The sequence below is a fragment of the Curcuma longa genome, chromosome 16 (assembly GCF_044706935.1).
Source record: "Curcuma longa cultivar G26 ecotype Majalengka, Jawa Barat chromosome 16, ITB_CL_G26_1.1, whole genome shotgun sequence".
Taxonomy (NCBI): domain Eukaryota; kingdom Viridiplantae; phylum Streptophyta; class Magnoliopsida; order Zingiberales; family Zingiberaceae; genus Curcuma; species Curcuma longa.
Window position 1 is genome coordinate 1089349 of NC_133876.1, and position 24655 is coordinate 1114003.

General features: G+C 37.7%; 2 protein-coding genes and 1 pseudogene across 3 annotated transcripts; all 3 read left to right on the forward strand.

Moving 5' to 3' along the window:
• Positions 1-923: 923 nt before the first annotated feature.
• Positions 924-7640, forward strand: LOC141847528 (protein FAR1-RELATED SEQUENCE 5-like). The gene is made up of 3 exons (XM_074735585.1): positions 924-3067; positions 3162-3246; positions 7230-7640. The coding sequence occupies exons 1-3, from the start codon at positions 924-926 to the stop codon at positions 7638-7640; spliced, it is 2640 nt and encodes an 879-aa protein (XP_074591686.1).
• Positions 7641-16572: 8932 nt separating this feature from the next.
• On the forward strand, positions 16573-18717 carry LOC141847443 (phosphoribulokinase, chloroplastic-like; annotated as a pseudogene).
• A 1171-nt stretch (positions 18718-19888) lies between these two features.
• On the forward strand, positions 19889-23587 carry LOC141848030 (uncharacterized). 2 transcript variants are annotated; one of them, XM_074736143.1, is made up of 2 exons: positions 19889-20377; positions 23211-23587. In XM_074736143.1, exon 1 carries the CDS (start codon positions 19909-19911, stop codon positions 20356-20358), a length of 450 nt encoding a protein of 149 aa, XP_074592244.1. In that variant the 5' UTR covers positions 19889-19908; the 3' UTR covers positions 20359-20377; positions 23211-23587. The 2 variants fall into 2 exon arrangements, with proteins under 2 accessions (XP_074592244.1, XP_074592245.1); XM_074736144.1 differs by having other exon boundaries at positions 23223-23587.
• Positions 23588-24655: the final 1068 nt, after the last annotated feature.

The window sequence follows — 24655 nt, forward strand, 5'->3', positions numbered from 1 at the left end:
CTAAACCCATCGCCGACCCTCTCTTCTTCCTCTCCTCTTCGCGCGCGTGCCCTAAACCCATCGCCGACCCTCTCTTCTTCCTCTCCTCTTCGCGCGCGTGCCCTAAACCCATCGCCGACCCTCTCTTCTTCCTCTCCTCTTCGCGCGCCCTAAACCCATCGCCGACCCTCTCTTCTTCCTCTCCTCTTCGCGTGCCCTAAACCCATCGCCGACACTCTCTGCTCGCCGTCAACGTCTCGATCCCCGCCTGCCGAAGACCGGGTTTTCTCACGCTGCTCGCCCCTGCTACGCTGCTCGCCGAAGGTCCCGACCATCACGCTGCTCGCCGAAGGTCCCTAACAGAACTACGGTTCCCTCGCGCTGCTCCCCTGCAACTCAACCTCGCGCTGCTCCCCTGCTACTGCGCTGCTCCCTTGCTAGTCCCCTTCACAATCAAGTTCGTGTATGTTGCCTCTCTACTAGCATCCTATTTTTCCTACATGAGTTTTTTTTTCTGATCAGTAACATCTTGTAAATAGTGAAATGAAGAGAAACATTCTGTGAACTACATCAAATTGCACATCAAATTGTACATGTGTGTTGTTCATTCATTGCTTACTGCATCCATCAGAGTATTAACCCTTGGCATTATGACTTGCTCTAATAGTTCTGATAGTTTCTTATTTTTTTTAGTCACAAATAGCTTTTACAATCAAGGATGTACGAATTATAGCCTATTGGTTCAGTTTGTATTAAACAGTGTGGTATTATTTGTTTCATTAGTATGTTGGCATCTTATGGATTCTATCTGAAGTTAGGAATAGTTTCATTAGTAATACCAGTAAACTATATGTGAATTTTTTGTTTTTGTCCTATACTAATCTGTGTTTTACAACATAAACAGGCATATATCAACCTGCTCAGAGTCCCCCTAATCCTCGGCAATGGAAGGAAATTACGGTCATGATCAGATTTATATTCCCCAAGTTGCAGATGATCGGAAGCCCAAAGTTGGTATGGAATTCTCATCTCTAGATGAAGCATTTATGTTTTATAATCAATATGCACGAGAAGCTGGTTTTAGTGCAAGGATGAGCAATAGCAAAAAAAATAAGATTACAAATGAAGTTGTATGGAAGAAATTTGTTTGTTTTAAACAAGGTCAAACAGATAAAATGAGGGATCAACAATCTACGGAAAGAGCCCGCAGTGATACTAGAACTGGTTGTAAGTCACATATTTCATTAGTAAAAGAACAAACTGGACCTAATTGGGTTATCAGTAACATCATGGAGAGTCATAATCATGCACTCTCGACTCCTTCAAAAGTACATTTGCTTCGCTCACATCGTCATATTTCATCAGCAAAGAAAGCATTGACTCAACAATTTTCTGAGGCCAATGTGCCAACATGTCAACAAATGCGAATTTTTGAGATAGAGTGTGGGGGGCCCGAGCGGGTAGGTTGTACAGAAAAAGATCTTAGAAACTTTGACCAACAACAAAGAGATGAACTAAAGGGTATTGATGCTGAAACATTGATTGAGTTTTTTGCAGCTGAGAAGGAAAAAAATTCAATGTTTTTCTTTGATTATGAGACTGATTCAAATAACAGATTCAGTAGATGTTTTTGGGCTGATCATGTATCAAGGACGGCTAACATTGTATTTGGTGATGTAGTTGTATTTGATACAACATATAACACCAATAAATATGGGTTGATTTTTGCACCATTTGTAGGAGTTAATCATCATCATCAGACAATTCTTTTTGGTTGCGGTTTTATAAGTGATGAAAAAAGTGATTCCTTTATTTGGTTGTTTAACAAGTTCATAGAAGCCATGCCTAAAGGAGCACCAAATGTGATCATCACCGACCAAGATCTTGCTATGACAAAAGCTATTGCACAAGTTTTCCCTAATACGGTGCATCGATATTGCTTGTGGCACATATTGAATAAATTTTCAGATAAATTACCTCCTTTGATTTTTCGTGATTACTATCAAAGCCTAAAGAATGTCATTGCAAATTCTACAACGCCTGATGAATTTGAGAAGTCATGGGAAGATGTTGTCAAATGTGCTAACTTACAGAATAATGATTGGTTGTCATTGATGTATGAATTGCGACAAAAGTGGGTGCCAGCCTATTTTAGCCATGTATTTTGTGCTGGAATGTCAAGCAGTCAGAGATCTGAAAGCTCACATGCATTTTTTAAGAGGTACATATCAAATAAGAATTCATTGATTGATTTTATTATCCGTTTCAATAGGGCAGTGAGACATATAAGACACAATGAATTAGTTGCTGATCATGTTGATATTAATGAGCATCCCAGGACTAAGACAAATTGGCCAATGGAAATTCAAATGGTTAAGGTGTATACAAAAAAGAAATGGTTGGAGTTTCAAAATGAAATTAGTGAGAGCCATAGTTATTATGTGCAACAAGCATCTATAGGAGAAGATTTAGTGATTTATAATGTGATGAAATTTCAAAGTTGTTCTTCTTCCAAATCAAGATTACTCACTCATGACAAACAAAAGGACTACATATCTTGTAGCTGTAGAAAATTTGAGTTTGAGGGCATTCCATGCAGGCATATGTTAGCCTTTTTTCGCATCACCCAAGTCTTTCATTTACCTGAACAGTATATACTCAAACGATGGACACGAGATGCAAAGGTTGGAGCAAATTATGTTTTGGGGGAAGATCAACTTTCCATCAATGATCCAAAAAAGTTTTTGATGTCAAGGCTTTCAAGGTTATCCTATAAAGCTTCATTATTAATTGAAGATGCATCTTTGACTGATGAGGGGACATCTTTTTTGGAGGAACAATTCAATTGTATCCACAGCAAAATTCAAGACATGAACATTAGTAAAACATGCAACATTGGTAGTCAAAGAAAGAATTCCATGGATGGCACCCTTGGTATTATTGATCCTTCTTTAGTAAGAACAAAAGGATGTGGAAAAAGATTGAAATCGTCAAAGGAGAAGGCAACCTCAAAATCCAGGTTATGTCATGGATGTGGCCATCGGGGTGTGTCTCATGATAAGCGTAATTGCCCGATTTTGCAGCAAAGGTATGTGCCAATTATTTCTATATTTGTATGCTAAATTTATTTACATAATAATTTTAAATAAATTTTGTAAATATAATGATGTTGTTATTACCAGATCAACTATAGATGATGATGATGATGATAACAGCGACGACAACACAAACGAAGAAGATTTGACTTCTAGATTTGGTAATATACAAGTCTCAATTTAGAAAATTAAAGTCGTTGATTAATTGAGAAATTGAAGTTAATAATTGCCTTTATTTTGCAGGTTCTAGTAACATGCCTAAGAATTAATGATGAGCACATGTCTTCATGCAATTTTTTGTTTACTTAATGTGGTAGTTTAACTGATCTCACCTGTCAATTTTTTGTTTACTTAATGTGGTAGTTTAACTGTTCTCACATGCCTTTATTTTCTTGTTCCTATTTCAGGTATTGTTGTTAGGAATACACTGGTCACTTATGATCGTCAGAATGAGAGAATTGGATTTTGGAAAACCAACTGTTCTGAATTGTGGGAGAGATTACATGTGGGTGGAGCCCCATCACCTGCACCTTCACAGTCAAAAAATTCCACCGTATTTTATTCACCTGCTCCTTCTCCTGTTTTGCCAGGTTATCTGCTTCTAAATTATCTTTTACTTTTGCTTATATTTACTTAAAGATTTATATAATCTAGCTTTAGAATGAAATCAAATATTCTCAATACAGATTTAGAGTTGTAATGTAGTTGAATCATGTCTTTAAGCATATTCTGTAGGCCAAAGTAGTTTATCCTCCAAATAAATAACATGGGTTTCTGTTGATTTTTTGCTTCACTCAGATCATTTCGACTTAGTTGGCTTTTCTACTGTTTTTTGTTTCCTTCTGTTTTCCATTATAATAGAAAATTGAAACTAAAGAACTTTTTTGCTTATAACTCTACTTGGTCTTTCTTCTGTTTCTGTTTCCTTTTGTTTTCCATTGTACAAGAAAACTTAAACTAATCAACTTTTTTGCTTCTATAGACTTCTACCCTTGTTCAATTGTTGTTTTTAGGCATCAAATATTGGACTGTCAAATGCTGCAATATCCGTGCTTAAAAGTGATAGAAATAGTTTCTAAAGAATACATTAAAGATTTGGCATGTGCTGTAAAATTTTGTAGGTTTACCACCCTACCCCATGATTATAGCTGAAGGATTAGGATAGGATTCCCTTGTCAGTTTTCATGCAATTGTTTTCTAGGCAAAATATTGGAGCGTAGTCTTGGTTGTTTGTTTAAATATTATGTTACCACTCCATGCCCATGACTCTTTGGTCTAGTTTTAGGCATCTGCATTTGTAGTTGGTGCTTTTAGAAGGATTCTGCAATCTCTCTTAAAGAATTAGTTGGATTGGTTATACAATGTGAACAGCAACTGGAGATTTTTATTTGTCATTCCTAACACAAGGTTCTACACTTTGGTGAGGAAAACATGCAGTGGCTGTTATTGCAGGAATATCACTTCTTATTTTAATCAGTTTTTCGACCCTTAGTATGGTACTTCTGGAGGCAGAGGAAAGGATTCAATACATATAGGCCCGTGGATGCACCTGTTTTTGTTTTGCTTACAGGCTGGGTGCTTGATGTTCCAAACTCTCGGTGCTGGTGTTTGAAATTGAAGTTTTAAGTTGTAAAGAAAGATGAGCACTTTGCCTGAAGTTTTAAATTGTAAAGAAACTCGTAGCATGCATGTTTTAGTTCCTTTGCATTTTAAATCATGTGTTGTAAAGAAACTCGTAGCATGGTGTTTGAAAGTGAAGTTCTTTATTTCTATGTATTGGAGACATCAATCCTGATCTTCACCTTCTGACATGTCCTTGAGATTATAGAGAAATTGTATTGATAGTAGAGTTTTTCGTTTTAATTGTTTTGATGCACAAACTTCTTTAATTTCTCAGGAACTTCTTTAATTCTATGTATTGAAGTCAGTACGATTTTCCACAATGTATCAAGCTCCCAGCTCCCATGAAGAGTCCAAAAACTGCTGTGCTTCCAAGGGTGGTTTGTCCAAAAACTATGATCACTCAGCTGGAGCAGGCAATAAATATCGAATGATGTGTCATTGGGTGCAAATTCTAGATCCATAGAGGCTTAGCCGTCTAACGTCAAACTCGTGTTAATATCCTGGATCGGTAAAAAATCCTTAATAACCTGGTCGTGCCTTATGAAGCTAAAGGAAATACAATCGCAAGAATTTGTTCAACGCCCGAGTAAAACATATAAGCAACCAACAAAAACACGAATCCTAAATTATACCAAGTTAACATTCTGCAACCAACATATAAGCCAGATTCAGTATAAAAATATAAGAAAATAAGAGGGGAAGTATACCGAGGAAGAAGTAGCCTGATGCAGAATCTCTTAAATACTTTTAGACCCAATATATCTAATCTTCAACAATCCAGAAATTAAACTTATATCCAGCAAACATTTTATTGACATTGCAGACACCAATGTTAAACTTATATCCAGCAAACTCATCTTTTTCCAGCAAACATTTCCATTCATCAATGTTTAACAATCAGTACAATTATTATATAAGATATTAGAGAGCATTGCAGACACCAAACAACATCATCATCAAGATACAATATCAGATGCTACAAAACATTAAACCAGTCCATAATCCACAAACATCATCATCATCAAGATACAATATCTGACACGCTAATTCAGAAACTATTTGCTCTAATCTTCATCATCACTAAATTGGAGAGCCTCTATTTGTTGTTGTATTTCTTCCAAAGCTTCCAAAGCTTCTTTCATCTTAGATAATTTTTCTGATCGCAACATTTTTCTCTTTGAAGACGAACTTGATACTGAAGCTGATGTAACAGAAACTTGGTTCTGAGTGGATGTAACAGAAGTGGGGGTAGAAATTTTATTGACATTTAGTTGAAACGCTTTTTCTGCCTCCTCTCTACTCTTAAAGGACTGGTGTATAGCGCCCTTAAAGCCATTAACTTGGTTAGATGCTTCTAGCCAAGTGTCATATACCCCCGGTTGACGTCCAACAAAAACAACATATGTTTTTCCCTAAATCAAAAAATACATTCAAATTATTATATAACCAAGATATTAAGTCAAAATTAAAATGAAATGACTTACCATTCTTACGTGTATAAGTTTGGAGAACACTTATACCTGTGACAACACGTATAAATGACATTAATGAGGAAAAACATGAATAAGATTAGCAACATAAATAGAAGTATAAATTATATTGTATCATATTTCTATAAAGAAAAGGAAATGAGCATGCACCATTGTACCGTTCAGGAAATGCTGTAGAATATTACTACAAAAAAATCTTACAAAACTTATAGAGGGCAAGATTAAACGCTAAGTTGATCCTTCACTAACTTTGCAACCTGGGTCAGATCAAGTGTGTAAACATATTACTACAATGTAATTGCTTATGGATGATTCACATAAACAACGGCAGAAGCATATGTTTATGGAAACAAACTACGTTGCACCCTCATATTCATTTAATAATCAACAGCATTGAATTTTACAAACATGGTTGGATAAATTGTTTATTCAGCATTAAGCGCGTGAATGGAACTTGCCTAAATTGCAGACTGACACGTGCCACAGTCAGTGAACACCAGCAATTCGCATTTTAGTTTCAGTTTCAGCTTTATTCCTATTCAAGCAGTGGTGGGTAGGCAAAGATCAAAGTGATAGCATGAACATCAATGGATACTCTAAAGTCACTAACACAAACAAACCCAGATCTACGAAACTAGTTAATATTGAGATCATGAGCATCATCAGAGATATCAAAGAAAAAAAAATATAAGAGGAAATGATCGACTTAAAAACAAGGTCTTTCATGGAAAAACAAATAGTTCAAGCTCTAAGACCCGATCGAACTACTCCTAAACTCATATGCCATGAACGTATATTAAAGCTTAGGCTAATTCTAAGGAGCGTAGCCAACCCAATTGGAACTGATTCAACTCAACTCTTTCCTCCGCGTTGCTTCAAGGTGGTTTTCTTTCCCTTCTGCTTCTGGAGAGTTTGAGCGCGTGCCATTTTCCATTCACAAATTCTTGTTTTCTTCCCTAATCGAATGGAAGGGAGTCCGGAACCAGAACCAGAACTGCAAGAACAATAGATCTGATTGATACCTGGAGGGTTCGGGTGGCAGAAAGGATCGGCGAGCAGGTCGGCGCTCACGGACGCTTCGGCGCGCTCACGGAAGCTTCGGCGAGCAGAGAGGGTCGGCGCTGACGGACGCTTCGGCGAGCCCAGACTCGTAGCCTCGCAGAGCTCGGGGCCAAAGAACGGCGACGACGGAGTGGACCAGACGAGGAAGAAGAGGATCGGCGCGGGTCTTCGGCGCCGGTCGAGGAAGAAGAGGGTCGGAGGCGCGTGGAGGGTCCGGAGTCGAGGAGAGGCGGGATTTCTTGGGCGAGGAAGAAGAGGGTCGGGGCGGGATTTCTTGGGCGAGGAAGAAGAGGGTCGCGGCGGGATTTCTTGGGCGAGGAAGAAGAGGGTCGGGGCGGGATTTCTTGGGCGAGGAGATGCGGCGTGGAGGTTGACGGCGAGGTGGGTTTAGGGCACGCGAAGAGGGTCGCCGCTCAAACACGGACGCTTCGCTTCGGCACTATCGGCGCGGGTCTTCGGCGGCGGTCGAGGAAGAAGAGGATCGGAGGTCGGAGGTCGGAGGTCGGAGGTGCGGAGTCGAGGAGAAGGAAAACCTAAATCACGCGAAGAGGAGAGGCGGGATTTCTCGGCTTTGGGCGGAAAGATTTTGACGATCGCGATTTCATTTTGGTCCGCCGCGGTTTCTCGCTGCCACGCACGCTACGAAGCTCACGTGTCCCGTCCACGTCACCAGGCGCGCACAGGCCGCTCAAACAGGACGCCCATAATAGCACAATTATATATATATATATATATATATATATATATATATATATATATATATATATATATATATATATATATATATATAAAATACAGTTAACACAGTTTGAGAGGGCTGAACTTAAATCAGCAAAAAAGAAGTTAGATAGTTTAGTAAGAAACAAAGCCAGGTGCAAAGTTTGATAAATCAAGGCAAAGTTAGATAGCTAGAGGAGGATGAATAACTTAGATTCACATCGACTTGATTTGTGCATAGGAAATTTAAAACTAAATCAAGACCACAATCACAATTCGTTGATTTTATTTGGTTCATTACCTTTCAAAGTGACTATGTTTAAGACCTAATCCTAATGAACTACCACCACTATCGTTCTCCTTTTAAGATACCTTTTGGAGGCAAAGAAATCTCTTACAACTTATTTGTACAATAATACAACAAGAATATGAAATACAAATACAAATAATTGAAAGAAAATAATTTTACATGAATCTCACTTTGGGCGCTTTCTTGTTATTTGGAATTACTTTTTGTTAGTTCAAAATGCAGCAGCATTTCATCCTCAAACCTCAAGAATCAATGTCTTCAAACGTCCTCAATACCTTCTTTTATAGGGTTATTATCGGACTTATTTCCGCCTATTAGTCAATTGATCTTCCATATCAATCTATTGCTCCATCGAGTCCAACCGTTGTACCTGCAAAAAACTCAATTTGACCACTATCAATTGACGAACCTCATCAATCGACTGATAGACAATCGATTGAGTCTAATCGATTTCTAAATCTTCTGTTCACTACTACATTGTCATCAATTGGTTGCTAAACCTCATCAATCGAATAATAGACAATCAATCGAGTTTCTAATTAATTTTTGAAATATTATGTTCGTTGTTATAATGCCAACAGTCGATTAATTAATCTCATCAATTGGCTAGTACTGTAGCAAAAATACTATAGTAGAAATCTTAAATCTGACACTATAGCAAACTTTAAAGTTATTGTAGCAAATCTTGAAAAACACCTTGAACCATAATTTCAGAGTTTAAAGTTCATCGGTCAATTTATATACCCTATCAATCGATTTGTTTTAGCCTTACCAAGCTATATTCTCTTCTTGTTTGGTATATGATTGACTTCAACCTATCAGGACGTCTTTTATCTGACATCCGATCAATTTTGTCCTGTCCAAACTTCTTATTGTCTAACATCCGGTCTACCTTGACTTGCTTAAACTTTCCTTTCATGCCAAGTATCCAACTAACAGTGACTTACTTGGACTTTCGATCACTAAGTGTCCAATCAACCAGATCTATTTAGACTTTTATCTTATCAGCTCTTAATTGGACTTCCAACTGCCAAGTATCTAATCAACTCTGACCTACTTGACTTTTCGCTCAACTAATTCATATATTGATCTACTGTCAAGTATCCGATCAATCTTAATCTATTTGACGTCTCACTCGATCCATTAACATATTGATTAAATATCAAAATTCAACTTGAGTTTGGTTAACTTTAACTAAATCAAAGGTCAATTGTACCAACAAAAAATTCTTTCACAAAGTTGCAACTGTTAGAAAACTATGAAACTGAACATCAGTCTTCAAACATCAATGGTGTCATAGTTGAGGGGCAGCCAGAGTTGGTAAATCATTCTCAGGTCACTACAGATAGTTATTATGAGTGACTTTTAAAGCTGAAATCAAGCTTCAGCATGGAGAATTAATAACTGAACACAAGGGCCTTGCAAAACCAGTAATTCATTTTTGCTTGGAAACTCAATACCCAATTATACACATATCTCATTGATACCCAAGACACAAGATGCTTGTTCACTGGGAGACTTCACACGAATGGCACTTGAAGCCATCGACATCAAATTAATATCCAAACTGCTTGCAAAAAGGCTTAGGAGCACTAGCTCGGTGATCGGCGATTTGTAGTACATCCATTAAGGAAAAATAAAAGGGCTAAGGATTGTTTTATCACAGCCACTAAATTACTGAATTGGGCACACTGAAACATAACAGAAACTGCTGTCATTAAAATAAGATATGAAAAAAGCATTTGATACTGTAAATTGGGAGTCATTGATCATCATTTAAAAAAAATGGATAACCTCCAAGATGGATCAAATGGATACAAGAAATTATCCTAACTTCTCATAGTGCAACCAGTTAGCGGTCAGTCAGATCCTTGGATTCAAATATAAATGGGCTTAGACAAGGCAATTCATTATCACCTCTGCTATTCAATATCTTCTCTGATTTACTTTACGGAATCCTTAAGAGAAGTTACAAAAATGAAATTCTTAGTAGCATTTCAGAGCATCCAGAGCCATCTAAAAGTCTCATTTCTCTTCATTATGCAGATGATATGCTAATTTTATTAAAAGGAGAGACCAACCTTAAAATTTTATTGACATGATTCAGTTTATTCAGAGGGATGCAAATCAATTACTCTAAAATTTGGCTTTCATATTTGGTAAGGGACCTAATCTGGTGACGATTCAGAGACGCAAGAAACAATGCTTCCTATTACCTATCCGGGCTTACAATTGGAACTCAAAAGGCCAGACAAAACCTTTTAGAGAACACAAACCATCCATGTTGCAAACCAGTTGCAACCATGGAAAATTTGTTCTTTTAAAAGATGGGCAGACTTATCGTAATTAACAGTGTATTAAGCCAGCAACTTTCATACACGATGCATGTGTATATTGTTGGATTTAGTCTCCATTAGGTCGAATGACATGTTAATTAACATCACACAGATCTGCTAAATAGCATACAAACCCATCAAAGATTGTATTTTTAATCGTGGGTTTGTATTATATGGATACGGACTTATATATGTAGAATCTGTTGGGTTGCAAGGGTACAAACATAGTCCCACATCTAAAGTACATGGAAAAAGATCATGGGGTTAAAATGATGGAAAGTATCTTCATTGGTATGAGACCTTTTGGAGAGAGCCCAAGAACAAAGTCATGAGGGCTTAGGCCCAAAGTGGACAATATCATACCATTGTGGAGATATTTTGATTCCATCGGTACTAACAAGTGGTATCAGAGCGAGACCGCTCTTCACCGGACTAACCGCCGAATGAGCCATGATCCAGATCTAACCATGTGATTTGAACCTTAAACAAAGGAAGTGGGTGCTCCCGTGTTGAATCAAGAAGACCAGACACCAGGTGAGAAGTCCTAGTAGGTCGGGTGGACCGAGGGGCAAAAAGTCCTAGTTGCGACTAGGTGGGAAGTCATAGTAAGTCGGGTGGACCGAGGGGCAAAAAGTCCTAGCTACGGCTAGGTGGGAAGTCCTAGTAGGTCGGGTAGACCGAGGGGCAAAAAGTTCTGGTGGATCGAGGATTCAGACATCAAAAACGACGTTGGGGGGCCTGTGGTCCTTTGTTTAAGGGGGGGATTGTTGGGTTGCAAGGGTGCAAACATAGTGTCACATCTAAAGTACATGGAAAAAGATCATGGGGTTAAAAGGATGGAAAGTATCTCCATTGGTATGAGGCCTTTTGGGGAGAGCTCAAGAACAAAGCCATGAGGGCTTAAGCCCAAAGTGGACAATATCATACCATTGTGAAGATATTTTGATTCCATCGGTACTAACAGAATCCATTAGCTTGTTACTATTAGCATTGATGGATTGAGAGAGATTTTGATGGCTATCTTACTTTCTCGATCGGACTAAGATTTCAAAGTCGTCGCCTTCACACCTACAGAAGATCAAGCCCTGCGGTTGATTCATTTTTTGATTTTCAAGTTCTTCCAGCAACAATGAAGATGAAAATGTTTTTGGATTCAAATGCAGATTTACGGATTTTTATTATAATGCTTCCGTTGTATTTTGGTTTCGCATATTTATTGTAAATCTTCAATAAGATCATGTGTTAGATCATTTAAAGAGGCTTGAATCCCATCCTATATTGGATTAGAGTAAGACTCCTATAGAGAGTTGCAAAGGAAAAGGCTCATCCTCAGGGCATCACTTGATGGCATGGCACAAATGTGTTATGCCGCCTGAGAATGGAGGTTTGGGTTTCACCTCTTGAAAAATAACAACCAGGTAGCTAGCCTGATATCACCACCACTATTTAGTGATTCAATTCAATAGAAAATGGTCTTACCTCTGGAGAGACATTGCTTTTCTCAGAGCATTTGTCTGTTAGCTTCATAGCCACTTCAGAGAACAAGCACAATGCTCATCTATGGCTTGATAAATTATCTTCAGTACCTCTATTGTGTAATGAGTATCCAGATCTCTTTAAGATCAGTACAAACAAACAAATTAGGTTGGATAAGCTCAACTTGCACATGGTAACTGTGTCAAGATTTGGTACTGCATTTTTTCATACTCTCAGAAACAGCAGTTTATTATGGAAGTACAAGCCATCAAAACAAGAATAGACTAATAGTAACTGTGCTCAAAGTCTACCAGCTGATAGCTATTTTGGGGCTTCAAATTTTAATGGTAAATTTACTGGGAAATCAGCATATAGAGCCTACACTGCACTCGGTGTGGAAAGCTCTGCTTTATGCAACTTTTCGAATTACTTTTTCTCAAAAAAAAACACAAAAAAAAAATCTTGACATGGTTATTACTGAATGAGAGGGATCAGCCAAAGGGCAGCTTATCAGGAGAGGTATTAGCTCAGACGGCTGTTATGCTTTCTGCAAAGTCAATGAAGAATCAGTGGCACATTTGTTCAAGCACTGCATATTCACTAAATCTGGATAGTTCTGCTTGGCAAACAGTTAGGGTATCTTTCATGTGCAGTCAAGCTTGTTTATGGAATGTGTCCGGTTGAAACGAAACACGATCAGCATTCATAATGAATCAGAGGAAAGCCCATCTCTTATCCTTTGGTGCCAAACTTGTAAATTATTGCACACCAGACTCAATGTAAGGAGGCAGAAAACACAGTGCCTGCTGAACAAGGTCAAAGCTCTCATGCTTGATATTATATCTCCAGATAATCAGGAAGGTGCAGTCTTGGATTTGTTTGCAGGAGAGGACTAATTGCTATTCCTCAAAGCATATCACTATGCATAAAGAAGACCTCATCAGGTGAAAGGAGCAGAAAAGGCTCCGACCACACTCTGGTTTGTCTTATCTTTCACTTAGGCCAACTTCATCTTTTGGTTTCATTTCAGCTTAGTTTTTATGCATTTAGTCTGTTAAGTTTGTAGGCCCTTTTGCTTCCAACCCCAACAATTTTTCATCATTAGCTAGTTTGCCCTTTTATCTAAGTGTTCTAAATTCATCAGTTTAATATCTATCTATCTATCTGCTTCAATGATACTCTCTGTGCTGTAATAATATAATGTCCCTATAGCTAAGTTCTTATGGAGGTACGGATTTTGTCATATGATACTACACATTTTAGCGATAATATTGCCTGGTTTATGATAACACAATCGTATATTGTACTACGGTTATATTCAATTCAAATTATCGAATCCCCTAATTCTAGTATAGTACAGGGATGACTCAGATTATCTCTCTTAACGAATGTAGCTGGTGAATGATAATCTCAGGATTAAATGATTTTATGTTGAGGTTTGATTTTTGGTAGGTGTAGAAATTTAGATTCGGGTATCCAAAATCCGACCCGACCTGAACGGGTCGGGTAATACCCGATCGGATCAGGTAATTATTTTAAAATGTTAGATTCGGATATTATCTGAACCCAAATTTGTTACTGTCGGATCGAGCTCGGGTAGGATTTTTCCTACCCAAAACTCAATCGAGTATCCGCCTATTATTATATATGAATTAAACTTAATTTATTCACCAACGTACTAATAAAATATAATTTCTTGAAGTTGAAATTATTTTGTGTATTTATTATTGGTAATATGTATTTATAAATGATATATTTTGATAATTAAATTGTAAATGTTAGAAGCTTATGTTTCTAGCAAATAATTATGACTATTTTAATATTGAGATGGAAAACTTTGAGATCAATATAATAATAATTTAATTGAATAGTTTTTTATTAGGTTATACATTTTGTACTTATTAGGATGATATTACTATGAGTGAACAGATGGTTATGGGGTCGATAAAAATGCAAAAAAAAAAAAATTTAATAAAAATAATTAAATATAAATTTTATTTTACCTCTTTCTACTTATTTTGTCATTCAAAATTATTATTTTTTATTTAACTTTTATTAGAGGTATAAAATTCTTCTCATTTATTTCATTAGTATTTTATTTAAAAAAAAATTATTGGATATTCGACATCGAGTACCAAATATTACTCGAGTACTTGACTTGTGGGCACCCAACTACATTGGATAGTGATCGGGTATTTTTTTTCTATCCGATATGTCGGGTATCCGATTATAATTATCCGAACTCGACAAAATTCGACCCATGCCTACTCCTAGTTTTTAGTCTTGTAAATGGAATTTGGGTGTTAGATGCTAACACTAACAAATGAAAAGTATTCTAACCTAATCTAAATTAGGCTTGCAAAGGAATTAATAGAACACATAAAGTAAAATATCCTAATCTAAGCTAAACTACTTGCATCCAAATGAATAACAGAAACTTAAAGCATTCAACGAAACAAGCATTATAGAAACTAACAAACAAAATGCATTAACAAAACTAACAAAGATAATGTAAGGGGAATTAAGACAAACACGTTGCAAACAAAAAACTAAACTAAGTACCAAAGATAAAGGAGCTCTCCCTCCAATCGGGGTGGATGGTGTGGATCAATGCTTGCAGATGAGAAGAAGTAGGGAATTTTCATACCTTCCTCTACTCTACAAATGGATGATGTGGAACAAGCCCAGGAACCCCAAGAGCTCGCGTATGGAGATGAACACGGAACTAGGAATCCCAAAGCTCCGGTGAAGACAGCTTGCTGACGTTGGAGAATGGAGATGATGGCCTGAGGATACAGATGACGATGAGCTTCCCCTTTCGTCTCTTCGCCTCGATGGATGGAGGTTGGCGTCCGATGAGGGAGGGAATGCGCTTTCCTCTTCATAAAGTTGGACGATGGTGGAGATGACGGAGGGAATCCCCTTTCCTCTCTTCTCTTCGGTCGATGGAGATGATCGCCGGAGATGGAGATGGATCGGGCAGTGGAACGGAATGAAGGAGATGATAGAGGGAATCCCCTTTCGCCTCTCCTCCTCTGTGGGTGGCGATCGGCGAAGAGAATGAGACAGAAGCTTCAAATATGGAAATGGAATACGGCCTCCAAGAGATGAACTGGTTGCTTAAGTGAACTAGTGTCACACCGTGCCACACCATGCCAGGGGCAAGGCCACTGAGGAGAAGTTTCAGTCACGTTTTAGGAAGAATAGAGTGAGACGTGTGCCTTTGAGACATAGTTGAGTTGGTTATGATGCAACAAAGTTATCGAAAAGGACAAAAATTCGAATCCTAGCGAGGTCAGGCAATACCCTCCTGCATCGTGACTAATTGTAGTTTTTCGATTTACTTCCTCACAAATGATCGTGAGATCGACCGTGTGAGGTCGCTAAAAAGGTGACGGATTCCATCTTTTATAGAAGAGTGGGACATGACCACTTGTTAGCTTCTATTTTGTGCATTTGAGTCCTCCTTTGATGTCTACAAAATAAAGTACATTTATATTTTAAATATAATGCAATGAATTAGAAAGAATTTGAATTAATGTTAACAATATTAAATCCTTATTCATAAAATATGATATAAATATAAATTTAAAAATTAAAATGTTAAGTAGGAGAGTAACAATAATACATAAAAAAAATATTGGTTATCAATCTATCCTCATTTTGTAATAATACTTTGACTCTCTTCCTCTTCGAGTAGTTACTTGGGTTAAATTTGGTATGAGTGAAGTTTATATTAACTCCCATTTCCGAGCTAGTTTCTATATTATCAAAGTAGTGATAAAACTCTTTCGGGGCATAATTGAGTTGGTTACGATGGAGTAGACTTGCAGAAGAGGTCAAAGGTTTGAATCTCGAAAGCCGAATAATACCCTCCTCCGTCGTAATCAACTGCAGTTTCTCGATTTACTTTCTCACAGATGAAAGAAAAATAAAATGACTTTTTTACAGAAAAAAATAATAATAAAGCACTAAAAAGAAAAATAAAATGAATTTCAAATAAAATGAATATTAGAAAAATTGATTTTTAAATATATATTAATTGTATTTCGGATTTATTTAATAGGTCATCAGGACAAGACTATCTACTCTATGATTAATCAAGGGAAGTGTGGACACCTCCATCACTGGAAAAAAAAACACCTAGAACATATCAAGTGCCAAATGAAATGCATATTTGTTGTCTCAACGTGTTCTGTTTTCCCAGGAAGCTCATGAGCTAACCATCACCGTTTATCTATGAACACTATCTATCTTCTCATTATACCTCTCATCTCCATCTCTCCAGGCATGTTCTGCCACGTGGCAGACCCTATCTAGCATCCTGATCTGCTTCGAGAGCTTCAAAAGCCTCATAAACTAATTTGTCATTATATTTGTTCTACCGTGAACTGAAGATACCAAACATCATACACACTGGAATCCCACCTCAATTACAAGAAAAATCTCACGCCATTCAATATTTTTGAATCACTGTTAAATATAAACAATTGAAAGAAATAAAATAACTTTGATTTGATGAAGAGCAGCCTCTTGAAATTATCAGATTGAGGGGAAGGCAAACCACACACATTCTTCACCTTTATCCTCGTTCTCTCTCCCTAGGCTTCGACACCCAGCTTCTTTCCTACGAAATTTTGGTGAAAAGAAGAGCAGAGCAAAGAAAGAGGTGATGGCAAGCTGCACAGTCCACACTGTTCCTTCCTTCCACTCCTGCTCCATCTCAAGGCCAGCTGCCAGGACCGACAACTTTGGAGTCAGCCGAAGGCATAAGCAGTTTATCTTCTTCCGCAGTGGAAGGAGGAGAGCTTTTGTGTGCTCCGCCGAGAAGACAGTGGTGATAGGGCTGGCAGCGGACTCAGGGTGTGGCAAGAGCACCTTCATGAGGAGGCTGACCAGTGTGTTTGGGGAGCAGCAGAACCGCCCAAAGGAGGCAATCCAGACTCCAATACCTTGATCAGCGACACCACCACTGTGATATGCCTTGATGACTACCACTCCTTGGACAGGACAGGAAGGAAGGAGAAGGGGGTGACTGCATTGGACCCAAGGGCCAACAACTTCGACCTCATGTATGAGCAGGTGAAGGCTATCAAGGATGGAGTGGCAGTGGAGAAGCCCATCTATAACCATGTCACTGGTCTACTGGATCCCCCGGAGCTCATCAAGCCACCCAAGATACTGGTCATTGAAGGATTGCACCCCATGTGAGCTCCCAATATACTTTTTTCTTCCTTTTTTTTCTAGTTTTTGTAGTAACATGTAATTGTTAATCCTCCTATTCATTATTCTTTGCAGACATGAAAGTTTCAATTTCCTATCTCATAGATATCCATCTTTGTTCAATTCTAGTGTTAGAGGCCTACTTCAGAAACTTCTCTTTGGTTCATGGATTCATTTACATGTCGAGACTATACATTTATCGACCTTTGTCACAAAATTGGTAGATTATTTTCTAGCAAAGTTTCAAGCTTGTAGTTTTCTTATAGTTGTTAGTTTTATAACGTTAGGGATTATGTTGTGTTGATCTCAATTAAGCACGCAAGCATCTGATTGTAACTCCGCCATTACCAGGTACGATTCCCGTGTGAGGGATCTCTTGGACTTCAGCATCTACTTGGATATTAGCAACGAGGTCAAGTTTGCATGGAAAATTCAGGTCATTCATGATGATCCAATCCAACTGCAGAAAAAAAAGAGAAGGAAAACAAGTTCTTTAACCTCGTTTTATCTTTTCAATCACAGAGAGATATGGCGGAACGCGGACACAGTCTTGAAAGCATCAAAGCCAGCATCGAAGCTCGAAAACCTGATTTCGATGCTTACATCGGTACTTTGATTAAGCCAATTGGAACAGTAGATTCAACAAAACTTGCTTTAATTTTCTCCTTACTTCAATGAATGGATTTGTGTGCTTGGCAGATCCACAGAAGCAATATGCAGACGCTGTGATTGAAGTCCTACCGACGGAATTAATCCCTGATGACAACGAGGGGAAGGTGTTGCGCGTGAGGTTGATCATGAAAGAAGGGGTGAAGCACTTTGCTCCCGTCTACCTCTTTGATGAAGGCTCCACTATTTCTTGGATCCCTTGCGGCAGGAAACTCACTTGCTCCTACCCTGGCATCAAGTTCTTCTATAGCCCTGAGACTTACTTCTCCAACGAGGTATAGACATAGTAATCAAACTGTCTGAACCTTTTGGATTCTCAATCCAACAGCTAAAGCTTTTTGCTTGGATGTGATACATCTATCTCTTGCTAGGTCTCAACGTTGGAGATGGATGGGCAGTTTGATAGGTTAGACGAGCTGATCTATGTGGAGAGCCATCTTAGCAACTTGTCGACTAAGTTCTACGGCGAGGTAACGCAGCAGATGTTGAAGCACTCAGACTTCCCAGGCAGCAACAATGGCACTGGTCTCTTCCAAACCATTGTCGGATTGAAGATCAGAGATTTGTATGAGCAAATCGTTGCTGAGAGGGCAGCAGCTTCGGTTGCAGCAGCTAAGAGGGCAATCTTGTAGAATTGTGTGGGCGAGAATCATTTCCTACATAGCTGTACAAGATGAAATTAAATGTCTATATATATGGAAATTAAATTTGCCGTTATTCTAATAACACATTTTCTGTAGAAATTATTTTTTTATTGCATTTCATATGTTACGTTGATAGTAGTGCATGAATCCTCTTTATAAAATAAAAGGTATTGTACAATAGAAAATAATAACCAATTTTCACGATACAAAATTTATGAAAATAAAAAAATAAAAACTAGAAAATGGAAAAGTTTCAGTTACCAAACCCATCCTTAATTTTTTTTAATATTATGAAATTTCAGGGTCAAACTGAAATTTTCACTTTTCTCTATGCCCGATTTGTCACGGGTACCGTTTAGGGATGGCAACGGGTTCGGGGATTGGCGGGGAAGCCTTCTCCATCCCCGTCCTCGAAACTCAAACCCATATATCATCCCCGTCCCCATCTCTGTCGGGTATCATAATTTAAATATCATCCCCGTCCCCGTCGGGTTTCGGGTATCCAACGGGTTTCGGAGATCCCCACAGATTTCGGAGGTGGTTTTCCACGCAGGTATTTCCATGGGTATCCCCATACCCATACTCATCCCCATCCCCGTCATGATATATTTAAAAAGTATTTTTAAAAATTTATTATTTTTTTATTAATTAAAAAAAGAAAATATTATTTATTTTAGAAATAATGAAACTATAGTATTCAAACAAGTAATTATCAATATGACTTATTTTTTCATTTGATATAAGGATATAATCAAATTAATGAATCTCAATGAATGAAATTATCAAAGTCGGGTTAGGGGATGGGGACGGAGAATTTTTGGAATATCATCTCCGACCCATCTCCGTTTTCTTCGGGGATTTCCCATCCCCGTCATGATATATTTAAAAAGTATTTTTAAAATTTTATTATTTTTTTATTAATTAAAAAAAGAAAATATTATTTATTTTAGAAATAATGAAACTATAGTATTCAAACAAGTAATTATCATGACTTATTTTTTCATTTGATATAAGGATATAATCAAATTAATGAATCTCAATGAATGAAATTATCAAAGTCGGGTTAGGGGATGGAAAATTTTTGGAATATCATCTCCGACCCATCTCCGTTTTCCGAGATTCGGGGATTTTCCATCCCCGCTTTCTCGGATTCAGGATTCCCCGATCAAAATGGGATCGGGAAACAGATTCTCCATCGGGTCCGGGTCTAATTACCCTCCCGGGTACCGTTTTAAACCCCAGGACGATCGGCCGAAGGGGATAAGGAAGACCGAAGGAACGAAAATGGCGGCATCCATCTGCCTCCCCGCCGCTGCACTCCTTCCTCCAAAGTCCCGCCGCCTCTGCCACCCCTCTCCCTTGTCTCCATCAGCTTATTCGAGTCGGAAGACTAGGATCTACGCGGGGGCCGAACGGCCTCTGGAGGAGGTGTATAACGTCCGGGTGGAGCGAGGGTTATCGCCGGAGCGTAAATCGGAGCTAGGCGTCGGGAAATGGTCGATCTGGAAGACGGGCGGGCCTTGCCAGCTCCCCTGGGACTGGCACGTGGACCAGCAGGTGTACGTGGTCAGCGGCGAGGTCCGGGTGGTCCCCGAGGGCGCCAAATCCGGCGAGCGCTACATGCGCTTCGTCGCAGGAGATCTTGTACGGTACCCAAAGTGGTTTGAGGCTGACCTCTTCTTCAACGGCCCTTACGAGGAGCGTTACAGATTCCTCGCTTACGGTGACGAGTGAAGCAGCCCTAAATGTTGAGGTAACCATTGATTACATCCTCTGCAACAAACAGCTACAATTTTGTGCTTTTGAAATAGTATTTATTGGATTTTAGATGTTCTTTTGACATTGCGAACTATTGCGTTTACTAAGCCAATTTTCTGGGTCTGTTGACAGAATATGGTATGATTCCTTTTATTTGAATAGGATCATAGTTATTAAGTGCCATTTTATCATATGCATATTTGCATTTATTATAGGTAAAACTGTAATTGAAGGTTCAACACACACACAAAATTCAGTTTAGTGATCACAATCAGAATAAGTTTTGAAGTTTGATTGTTGGGAGTGGTATGGTGAGCGCATTCATAGAAAAAGCAGCTGAGGATTTAGGTTACAGAGTTAAGAAACAGATGTTATGTACTAAATTACATGTGCTTACTCTTGGCAAATGAGATATGCTATTCTAGTTTTAGATGTGAGTATTGAATGCAGTCTGAGACAGTGTTGAAGTTCCTCATGGTTCCCCTCGGGCATCATTTTGAATAATTTGTGGAGTATGTATTGTGTCTTTGTTCAATTCTCTTCTGTATCTTCAAAGTACCAGCTTGGACTGTTTCTTTTCCATTGTGTTACTGATTCTTCCAATCATTTGTAGATGTTGTCAGAAAAGAACCAAATTAACATCACTGTGATCCTATCCTACGTTGAAATTGGTTTTCCTGTGTGATTGCACTTCTAGGCTGATGTAGCTTTCATGCGGCCAAAATATCACACAGGAAAGATAGTTACAAGTTGAAAGACCAATAGGAAGTTTACTAGATATATCATTTCCATTCGGGCTGCCTTTTTAGTCCTCTGCTATGATTTTTGCTGGCATCAATTTCACTATTACCTTAAATTTTAAATTAGCTTAATCTGTATCTGGGCCTCGTTTTTCCATAAATGTAATGTTCAACAAGGATTTTGTTGGTAGAAAGACTAAGCTTGCATAGTTGCGTGGGAGTTGCCATATTAGTATCAATTGCTTGGTGGACAAGGATTTTGTGGATGTAAATTTTACTTTGATACACATAACTCATCTAAGACAATATAAGACTCCCCTTTTCAATCACTGAACTTGATCAAGGAAATAGGAAAATGACAGATTAAGTTCCTCATATCAAACTGAATGTTGATGTAGGCGCAACAATGATCCAGTAGAAATACAATACTGTGACTAACAAATTAACAATTGCCTGATTGTGTTGTGCCCAACTAAAACAGACTCCTTGATCTGTTTATATAAATTATTATCCAACCCAAAAAAATGATGGTTGCTTATTAGTTTGCTCATCTTATCATAGTCAGAGCCTAGCTCATTGTCAGATTTATATAATGGTTAGGGAATAATTCTCAAAGCATTAGCAGATTTCATTCTGTTTAGGAATTTTCCTTTTGTTCACACTATGAATAAGTAGTGAATTATCAGAGTTCTGCCGTACTCCCATGATTTGAATCTCTTGTTGGGCAATCATTTGTAGTGTGCTTGTGTACACTGCATATCATCCAATAAACTAGCTACCTAGAAGTTGACCTTCTGTTCAAAGAATTCCATGGATCATTCATGAAAAAAAAAGGAACTTTACCTACTCGTTTCACCATTTCCAATGAGGCAACCCATGACAGAATCCTGAAATTGTTATACTAGTAAACAACCTATACAGTGTGAAGAGGATCAAAATTTAAGCCACTTTAATGATCTTATCTGGTATTGCTAAGATCTCAACGATTGAACTTGAAGGTTTAGGCAGGTACTTCCATTTTCAAAGCTTACAACCTTTATTGTGCAATTGTCATGGCCTCTTAGGCTAAACGGTAAATTCTGTATGATTGATACAGACTTGATCTCAATATTAGATGGTTAGAAAACAATACATGGAAAAAGTAAACGTATTAGAGATGAAAATATGAAAATGGAGGCGTAAAGTTATTAGAAACGATAAAGTCAACGAGGAGTATTATCTGTGAGCAATTAGGTATGGTTCCACTAAATCATAAAATTAGAAAAAAGATTGAGATGGTCAAAACATGTGCAAAGGTATCCAATAGATTTTTAGTTATAAAATTAGAATTTTTAAAGTTGAAAATGTAGGAGATGGAAGAAGAGTAATGAAAATATTACTCAATATACTCAATTTAATAAAATGATTAATTGAATTGAATATTTCTGCTATTAGCCTTGCCTAGAATTTGGCGGAGTAATAGGATTCAATTTAACTAATTCCTAATAATTGGGACCAACACGACTTGATAATGCCAATGACAATGATGATGGCATAGAACATTTTTTATAGAAACGCTCTCTAAATTCTGAAACGAAACTATGGTTGGTAGTTAATCTACTTTGCATGTTCAGAGTTGATGCCCTTGCGCAATAATTTGATATGCAAGGGAAGGAAGTAGCTAAGATTAAAAGAGAGCATTGAGAAAATTATTGGAAAGAATAGAAAAAAAAATTTCTAGCTTGAATTTCCTTGCAGGGAAGAATAAAAAATATAGTTTTCCTTCCAATTTTTTTCTTGAAGGAAGGAAAGCATAAATTTCAACACTTCAGTTACTTTTAAAACATGTTTAAAAAGTCAAAAAATAAATTTTGGGGAAAAAACAATTTGGAATTCCTTGGACTGGATATGAGCCCTTGTGAATAGTGTCTTTTTCATCTAGATTTGGTTCAAATTGGAAACGGATTTTTCTAATTCTTTCCTTTTCTCCTTTTATTTTCATCAAGGAAAAGGAAGAAAAAGAGAGGCCATCACTTTGTTTTATGTACAATTAATTCAAAGCATGGTAATTAGTTTTCTCAAAGCATGGTTTTCTTTTGATGTTTGCAGTAAAAACTGCAGGTGCACAACCGGAAAGCTGGTAACAAGCCTGCAATCACAACTACGAGTTTCAAACAACGTCGACTTGCGTCTCCATAAAATCAGTTATCAGTGGAATCAGAGAAGCCAAATCCTATGCGTTATCTACTCTGTGTGCCTGCTATGCGCTACGTTTACTGAACAATATTGCTGTAAGCATCAACTCTTCTGAATTCAGTACTTTTCGCAACATCAATTTGCCAAAATACTCCTTCATTTAAGCTTAACATATTTTTTTACACTCCACACAAATGTCGAATCATAAATTGCATGAGCATAACTCCAATGCTGTTTTGTGTAACACATACAGAAGCCATTTACATTCTAAAGGAGAATGAAAACATGTTAACACACTTGTTGTCACAGCCACTTAAATTGATACAAATTGTAGGGAGTGTGCATTTTTTATAGTTTATGATAATTATTAGTATAGAAGACATTGATATTATCTTAGAGATGTGTGATGATTTTGTTGAGCCTTTTAAGAGACAAATGATCCTTTTGAATTGAACTCTACTAGTCCTAAGATGGGAGACTGGAATCCTTTGTGTTGGCCGGTAGCAAATCACTTCGTTAGCATTGCCCCCATAATGTTGGTCTGATTAGGGCAAGTCAATAAGTGTGGGCTAGTCAGTCGGTCCTAGCTAGACAATCGATATAGTGAACCAAACAATCAAAACTTATTTAGGTTAGTTGATGTAAATTAGCCAGTCAGTTAAAAGTTTCGTAGTCCAATCTTTCATTATCCTGGTGATGAACTCAACCAATTCGACTAAACCTTTAAATAACTCTGCAAATTGACATCCACTTCATCCCTTCCATTTGACGTTGACCGAATTGGGAATCCCATTTGGCCAATCCTAAGCTCAATCAAAGCTCCACTTAACCTATTTTTCTTTGCCCACGTTTTCAGGTTGAAGTTAGAGTTTGTTCTCAATAATCTGGCAGGCTAGCTAGTCCCTTGTTTAAATCCAGTTTCAGTTAGAAGTGACAGACATAGTTGTTAATCTATGATAAGACAAAAACAATTTTGACAGTCCAATTCTGCTGAATTGTATGCTGTCGTCGTTGTGGTGGAGAGAAGGAACAACATCTTGGCTGCTGCTGGAATCAACAGGAGAGAGCACTAAACAGAGAGAAGAAAAATAAAGATGGAGAAGAGAAGTAGAAAAATAGGGCAGACGAAATATATAACAGGAAAAAGAATAAGGAAAGGGAAAGAAGTGAAAAAAGGATCTTTTCTTTTGATTGATATTTTTTCTTGTGTAAAAATAAAAGGATGTGAGCATCCTTTTTCATTGTAATCATCAAAAAAACATTCTTTTTTAGCTTCAGTTTATTTTGATAATTTATAAAAATATTCTTATTTTTAAAATTATTATAATAGATATGAGATCATAATTATTATTATAATT

Bases quoted from the DNA above. Each gene is read 5' to 3' on its own strand.
- LOC141848030 (XM_074736143.1), top strand. From the start codon at position 19,909: ATGGCGGCATCCATCTGCCTCCCCGCCGCTGCACTCCTTCCTCCAAAG.
- LOC141847528 (XM_074735585.1), top strand. From the start codon at position 924: ATGGAAGGAAATTACGGTCATGATCAGATTTATATTCCCCAAGTTGCA. The intron at 3,068-3,161 runs GTATGTGCCAAT...TGTTATTACCAG, and splicing joins TGCCCGATTTTGCAGCAAAG to ATCAACTATAGATGATGATG. The intron at 3,247-7,229 runs GTCTCAATTTAG...TTCGGGTGGCAG, and splicing joins CTAGATTTGGTAATATACAA to AAAGGATCGGCGAGCAGGTC.